The sequence below is a fragment of the Garra rufa genome, chromosome 4, assembly GCF_049309525.1.
Source record: "Garra rufa chromosome 4, GarRuf1.0, whole genome shotgun sequence".
Taxonomy (NCBI): Eukaryota; Metazoa; Chordata; class Actinopteri; order Cypriniformes; family Cyprinidae; genus Garra; species Garra rufa.
In genome coordinates this window covers 20207717-20216020 of record NC_133364.1, presented here as the reverse complement: position 1 = coordinate 20216020, position 8304 = coordinate 20207717, and the positions used below count along the sequence as shown (strand labels likewise).

The window sequence follows — 8304 nt, the reverse complement described above, 5'->3', positions numbered from 1 at the left end:
CGCTAAGCACAGGTTTCGGGTTTCAGCTGCAACAGCTGGAGACAAACAGATGTGAACAGCCGGGTAAGATCTTTGCTGTTGTGCTTCAGGCGAATCCACAGAGCGAAGAGATCAGGTATAACTCTAACAATCTGGACGGCTTCCCCTCGCAGACAGAGCTGGAAACTGGGATTCTCTGCCAAGAGTTGATTTATGATTCAGGGATTCGGCAGGAACAGCTTGTCTACCATCAGTAGTCAATATTAGTGCGAATTTTGTCAGGCTTTTAGCATGAGCGGTACTGCAGCAGAGGGGAAGCGTTTATTGTTTAGTTTTTTTCTTTTAGATTGGCTGTTTGTCACTTGAAGGTGAGGTGTACTGTATTGTTGATGTGTAACAGAACAGCTTGAATGCTGAGTCTGGCACTGGTTAGCCTTTCCCATGTGACTCCTGTAAGAAATTATAGGGTTGAGTGGAATGGCATTTGAACCGTTGTCCACAAGCTGCGATAAAAATTCCCTTGAGAGCGTCTGAGTAGTTAATTCTTTTGTAGAGGATTTTTTATCTCCTGCTCACACTTGGAACATCCATCCATAATGCGCGAGTAAATAATACTGTGATATCAAGCAAACTGCAAAGTGCAACTCCTTGGAACTCCTAGGCACATAACAACACTCTGGAACCCACTCACGATTTCTTTGAAACATGTATGAATTGAAACCTTTTATACCCAATCTTCAGATCACCTCAATCGATGGAGCGCTTGGTCTTTGAATAAGTTCTCGGTGTCTTGAGTAAGTTCACATGGCAGTGCAAATGAGATCACATTCCTGTTATGAAACAGGCCAAAGCCTTTGAAACGGTCCCCTCATGTCTAAATAAAACGCTGCCATATCTGTGCCTGGGGTTTCCTTGGAAACCCCCCCTTGAACATGTTACTTAAGCCACTTGTTTAGCGTTACTCTGAATGGAACTACTTCTAGTCACTGTTTCACAGAGCCCAGACTGCAGTTTGCATACCAAGTAGATATTGAGTCTCCTTTTTATGATCACAATCAGTGCTGTTTAAAATAAATAAAATAGCAATTTAAATAATAAAAGCATTGAAATGACTGTTTTTATTTCTTTATTTTTATGCATTGATATCAGTGCAATAATCTGAAATTGTATTTTTTTTTATTCAAAAAGGTCTCATGTATTATTTTAGTATACTAATATGTATAAAAAAAAAATAAAAAAATTGAATGACCATGCTGAAGTCAATGGCAATCTTTAACCATTAATGGACTTTTCAGTTATTTTGTAGAAACTCATTAAGGATGATTATTATAATAATAATAATAATGAGGGCCCTAAAAGGATAGTTCACCCAAAAATTTAAAATCTGTCATTAATTAACCCTTATGTTGTTCCAAACCTGTAAGACCTTTGTTCAACATCTGAACACAAATTAGGATATCTTTTAAAATCCAAGAGCTTTCTGACCCTGCAATCTTCACCCATTTTTGTCCTGTTTACCGCAAAGGTAGTAAGGACTTTGTTAAAATAGTCCATGTGACATCAGTGGTTCAACCGTGATGTTATGAAGCTACGAGAATATTTTTTGTGCACAAAGAAATCAAAATTAAATAATTAAATAGCATGTCAGTTTTCGCATGTGTCGTGGTACTTTTGTGAATGTGCGTCGAAGACTATCAGGGAAGACAAGAATTTTTGTTTTCTTTGCACACAAAAAGTATTCTTGTAGCTTCATAACATTATGGTCGAACCACTGATGTCACATGGACTATTTTAACAATGACCTTTTGTGGTAAACAGGACAAAAATGGGTGAAGAAAATGAAAGGTATCTTATTAAAATGTCATGAAATCTGTTTAGAAAATGTATCTTGTTTAAGGAATATTTAGATGCAGTTTTGCTTTGAATGTTTCAGTTGCATTGCTGTCTATGCAGGGTCAGAAAGCTCTCAGATTTCATCAAGAACATCTTAATTTGTGTTCCGAAGATGAACGAAGGTCTTACAGATTTGGAACGACACGAGGGGAGTAATTGATGACGGAATTTTCATTTTTGGCTGAACTAACCCTATAAAATAACTAAGTAACCATTGTTGTTTTAATTCACACAAGTTTTTGTATTGTTTTTTGCATGTTTGTCCATTAAACCCAGTGTAATATATTGCAGCCTTTTAAAAGATATGAAACACATTTTCCTTACTTAGTCTTCACTTGCCATTGTTTTGTTTTTACAGACTGATGAATGATTCAAAGCTTGCCGTGGTCCAGCGCCATGGTAGACATGCCGAGCCTGTACAGTCCCTTGTCCCCCTTGGGCGATCCAATTCTGGACAGCCCCCTGTGTGGAGAGCTCATTGGTGACATGGAGGTGCTGGAGGACATCTCACAGTCACTCAGCGACGATGCCTTCAACTCCTTTCACGTACTGGACTACCAGAGCAGCAACTCAGCAGCAGACAGCTCGACTGTCCTAGGTAGAGCATGTGGACTCCCACACTATCTTAACAATAATACTAACCAATCAGGCTTCTTTAGAAATCTAGAAATCTCAAATTAACACCAATCTGTCAAGCTAAAGAATTAAACTTTTCATTCATCTTATAGTACCCAAAAATGAAAAGTCTGTCCTTAATTACTCAGCCTCATGTCATTCTAACCACTCTCTGACCACAGGGTTCCTATAAGATGCTTGAAGTACTTGACTTTCTAAAATAGCAATATTTCTGAAGAAGCATGTGAAAAGTGCTTAAATTATTGAAAGACAATGCATCTACGAAATTTATTTTTTCAGGCAAAATTCACGCAATTCAAAAAACATCATACCTTTTTTTACTTACTTCAGTTAATTTCTGAAAACAATCAAGCTAAGCAAGTAGTTGTACCGGCAGTGTCGTGTAAAAATGGCTGAAGACGCAAAAAGGGAAACAAATCAACCAAATCAATTGAGTCACTTACGCTGGAACCACTCCGATTGATAGCAAAAACCAGATCAAATTGAAAGAGCCATTCATTTTTGAATTTCACCATCGCTTGTAACGATTTTAAAAAGCACGTAGTGGTAGGTGAAGTGGATCTTTTTGAAAGTGAGTCAGTTAAACCATTGCATCGCAAAAGTCGGGTCAAATATCACAAATCATTTGATTTAGATCAGAACTTCAGGTATCATAAATCTTTAATTTAGATAGGGACTGTGGAGTGCGTATCATGATTCATTTGATTTAGATCCGAAAGGGGATTGTGAATCATTTTGTAAACGGAACCTTTCAAATCAAATGATTTACATTACGTGAGCTGATATCACGATCTAAATCAAAAGATTTGTGATATATAAAGCTGTACTGTTTAAGAAAAAAAAATCTGAAAAAAGATTCACGAAATCACTCCGAAATCCTGATCTGAAACAAATGATTTGTGAACCTGCACTGAAGTCCCAAACTAAATCAAATAATTCGTGATCCGCGCTCTGAAGTTCCGATCTAAAGCAAAAGATTTGCAAACCCACGCCGATGTTCAGAATTTAAGATCAGGACTCAGAGCGTGGATTGCGAATCATTTGGTTCAGATCAGGACTTTGGTATGAGTTTGCAAATCGTTTAGATTTTTTTTCTTAAACAGACGAAAACTTAATTTTTGCTATTTTTTATTAGAATTTGAATTGTTCGAAAAACTAAATCCCTGTTTGAAATCCTCGAAAATCAAAAAAAGTAATGCTTGAAAAGTCCTAGAAAGTCCTGGAATTTTATTTGACAGTATCTGTACGAACCCTGTGATCAAGGGTCAGCAAGGGTCCTTCCGCATTCAAGGTCCAGAAAAGTACCAGGAACATGAACAAAATAGTCCATGTGACATTAGTGGTTCAACCGTAATTTTTTAAAGCTACAAGAATACTTTTTGTGTGCTGAAAAAAAATAATTAAAAGTAACTTTTCAACAATTCTTCTCCTTTGCGTCACCCAGAAAGTATTGGAAGTATCTTAATTTGTGTTCTGAAGATAAACAAAGGTCTTACAGGTTTGGAATGACATAAGGATGAGTAATTAATGACAGAATTTTCATTTTTGGGTGAATTAATAAGTTGACATTATCTAAAATGCATCTGTTTCAGTGTAAATCATATACAATTTGCCCGTGGGTGCGTTTGTCTTGTAGATGTCTTAACACCGGCGTCTAGTCCGTCTTCAGAAGTGTTTGCGTCCGGCACGATTCAGGACGAGAACTCCTCTGGTTCTCTGGCCCTCGAGTGCCGAGTCTGCGCCGACCGGGCCTCAGGTTTCCACTACGGAGTGCACGCCTGCGAAGGTTGCAAGGTATGCGTGCACGCAAAGCTCACAGTGGAAAATTCTCACACGAGTGCCAAGAGTCAAAACCAAAACGCCCTAAACTTTTTCCTGCTTGGCATTAGTGCAGACACTGTGTTACACTTTCATAACCACAAACCTATCCGGGACAGAAAACACTTGAGCGCACACACACACCAGGGTCAACAGAAAGCACGTGAGTTTCTGTAGTATTTTCATAGCTGCTTTTGCAAAAAGACTGAGAGTTCCCCCGAGGCTTGTTCTCTCTTCGTACATGTGAGGTGAAGCGTGTACAAGAGCTGTTGCTTCATGCGGTGCATGTCAAATTCATCAGAAAGACTGCGCACAACATACCCCAGCTGATTTGAGCCCGGGTCACGGCCGTTCTTATTCCTTTAAAGTTAACCACTACCGGCCCAGTTATTGCTATGTGCCATGTGTTTTTCTCTAGCAAGAGCAGACTTTGACCGTTGGCACCCCTTAGGGTGCAATTAAATCAGGACAATTACAACAAGGTTTATTGCCGACGCGGTTTACCACTCTTTCACGTTGCACTTTGGTGAGACCAATTAAAATGTACTTTATAAATAATTATACTTAAATAATAATTTGTCTTAAGAAATCATGATAGTTGTAGGTACATTTAAGCTGCTTTCATAATTAAATGCTGTTTCCGAGAATTTAAAGGAACACTACCAGAATCGCTGTGGACAGACATTCTTCATTATTCAGTTCAGGTCACTGGTTTTGAGCCTCATGCACCTCTGGTGTAACTAATTTTCATGTTAGTTAATTATATAGTTTGACATTTACACAGTGTTCTAACTAGGAACCACGTCATAAACCAACAAGCGCTAAAAGCTATATTCCTATGTAAATCTGCGACAAGGACGGGACGTTTTGTTTGTTGCACGTTTTTTCATTGGTCTAAAAAAGTGTTTATTACACATTAATATATTCTGAGACCTCTGAGATGTGTAAAAGTCATGGCACACTGAGTCTGAAATTTTCGTATGCATTTTTTAGTTTTTTTTTTCACATTTGCCATCGTTTCCTATCAGAATGCTTGCTACGGATGCGAAAACGCAGAAAATCTAACTTGATCCTACATTTTTTACGACGGACGAAAGTTTAATTTATTTTTTTAACGTGAAAATGTCAGATTAAAATTTTGAACTAAGTGTGCAATGACCTTAAAGGAGAAGTCCGGTGTGATATTGACCTAAAGTGTAATGAATCATGATACCGAGTGTGAACGTACCTTGCATATCTCATCTCGTCTTGTCCACTGCTGTCCGAAATCTGGGGTCAGTTAGCCGACGCTCACAACAGGTTGTCAATGAGAGTCAATAGGGCATCGAAGTAGCCATGTAAATAAATCACTGTTTTATGCCATTTACGAGGCACAAAGTAGCTCCACACTTCATTTGTAGACTTCCAAGGGCCCTGACATTTAAAACGAGACATTGAGAACTCAGAAAAAGCACCGGTAGTTTATTTACGAGAAGATTTATACAGACAGTAACTGCAAGAAGTTTAGCGGTCGCCGCCATCTTGAATGTTGTCACGATAAGTCGAGTGACGAGCAGGAAGCTGATACAACCTGATAAGTTGAAAACCTGAAGTTCCTTCCTGCTCGTCACTCGACTTTTCGTGACTAAATTCAAGATGGCGGCGACCGCTAAACTTCTTGCAGTTACTGTCTGTATAATAGGGGTGTAAATCGGAGCCTTCAAGACAATTCGATACGATACCGATTTCTTAAGCCAACGATTCGATTATTTTCGATACTTCAGAATTCCCTGTGATACGATGCGATTCGATCCGATTCGATTCAATATTAGATATTTTTACATGATATCTATTAAGTTTCAAATAAATCAACAAAAATTTTAAATAATTTGCCTTTTATTGAGAATACAGAAACAGTATTCTATTCACATAATGTGTATGTTCCACAAAAGCAGTTGTGCTCAATGCACTGCAAATAGAACAGCAAATATAAGTTACTGCATCTACAAAGTGCAATCAGATAAATTGTAATAAGAAAAAAAAAAAAACCTTATGGTGCAGGTCTACTATTGCCAATTAGCCTATTCATCGTTTTAAAAAAGTTTCTTTCATACAAAATTGGTTACATTTTGAAAATACAATTTGCATCTTATTAAGAGGTAATGGTCACACATCCTCTGCAGTAGATGAACTGCAAATAGAATACTACTCCACAAAATCAGTTCAAAATCCTCGCTCTTGAAAGTCAGACAACAACGTGAGGTCTGTGAACTAGGACTGGACAATATATGGGTATATGGGCGATATTGTGAGGCGCGTTTAGTCAATGAAGCCGGTGCTTTGATTAGTAGTAAATCTCCATCACGTGCGTTCCGCTCAGGTTCCGCTGGAGCGGCAATTGATACACAGAGACGTAAATCTCTGACAAGCTACGCCATATCGAGCTTAATATCGCATTCGATATTTAGCGCGATATGGCGTAGCTTGTCAGAGATTTACGTATCAATTGCCGCTCCAGCGGAACTTGAGCGGAACGCACGTGATGGAGATTTACTACTAATCAAAGCACCGGCTTCATTGACTAAACGCGCCTCACAATATCGTTCGATATATTGCCCAGCCCTACTGTGTGAACATGAACAATATAGATGGACTGTGAAACGAAAGTAAAGCGTGTGAAGAAGAAGACAGTGAGGTTAGTGCCACCCGCAGCTTAGGAGTAGGTAGTGCGCTTAATACATCGGAGCCATAGACAGTAAAAGAAAGGTCGGAACGGATTCTACAAATAGACAAGTGAACAAACAGGCGGCAAAATAAACACATTAATCGATATTCTTGCGGACGAATCGATGCATTGAATCGGCGGCTGCATAATCGATGCATCGATACGAATCGATTAATATTTACACCCCTACTGTATAAATCTTCTCGTAAATAAACTACCGGTGCTTTTTCTGAGTTCTCAATGTCTCGTTTTAAATGTCAGGGCCCTTGGAAGTCTACCAATGAAGTGTGGAGCTACTTTGTGCCTCGTAAATGGCATAAAACAGTGATTTATTTACATGGCTACTTCGAGGGCACACACACAAAACATCTTTAGTAATGCGACGCAAATATTCGCTTCGCTTTTGGTGTGCACCCACTATTATGACTCATATTGAATATTCGCATCACGTTACTCACTCAAGATTACTTGTGGGATGTTTTTGTGTGCTCTCCTTCATTTTTTTGATACAAAATTTAGACTCAAACGGTATTTTCGCATCAGCAAAGAGCTTATTGACATGTCCGGTTGTATCAGAAAATGGAGGAGAGCACTCACAAAATATCTTGTGAGTAATGCGATGCAAATATTCGCTTCGCTTTTGGTGTGCACCCACTATTATGACTTACATTGAATATTTACATTACGTTACTCGCTCTAGATTACTTTCGGGATGTTTTTGTATGCTCTGCTTCATTTTCTGATACAAAATTTCGTCTCGAGCGGTATTTTCACATCAGCAAAGAGCTTATTGACATGTCCGGTTGTATCAGAAAATGGAGGAGAGCACACACACAAAACATCTCGTGAGTAATGCGATGCAAATATTCGCTTCGCTTTTGGTGTGCACACACTATTATGACTCATGTTGAATATTCGCATCACGTTACTCGCTCTAGATTACTTGCGGGATGTTTTTGCGTGTGCTCTCCTTCATGTTCTGATGCAAAATTTCATCTCGAGACGGATTTTCGCTTCAGCACAAAGCTTATTTACATCTGGTTGTATTAGAAAATGCAGGAGAACACACACAAAAGACATGCATGAATTTGTCTCTGTTTATGTCTTTGTATTGACTTTGTGTCATTTGTTAATTGAATTCAAATAATTGAATTCGCTTTTGGTGTGCACGCCATAAACCATAGAAATGAGTTAGTGTTGCTGGACTGAAGTGAATGGGATTTGGGTTTAAAGCCTGAAATATTGTCTGCAGGTAGCAAAGGCTCAGAATATTT

The 8304-nt window shown here is 38.6% G+C and overlaps 1 protein-coding gene across 5 annotated transcripts in view; it reads left to right on the top strand.

Moving 5' to 3' along the window:
• The window catches only part of pparaa (peroxisome proliferator-activated receptor alpha a), a 70055-nt gene that overhangs the window by 49170 nt on the left and 12581 nt on the right, over positions 1–8304 (top strand). For 4 of the 5 annotated variants that reach the window (XM_073838825.1, XM_073838824.1, XM_073838826.1 and 1 more), the window contains 2 exons: positions 2231–2470; positions 4145–4302. In XM_073838825.1, the coding sequence (XP_073694926.1) occupies positions 2239–2470; positions 4145–4302 (390 nt within the window). In that variant the 5' untranslated portion in view covers positions 2231–2238. Of the gene's footprint in view, positions 1–17; positions 64–2230; positions 2471–4144; positions 4303–8304 lie in introns of those variants that run through there. The other variant, XM_073838828.1, reaches the window with a different exon arrangement.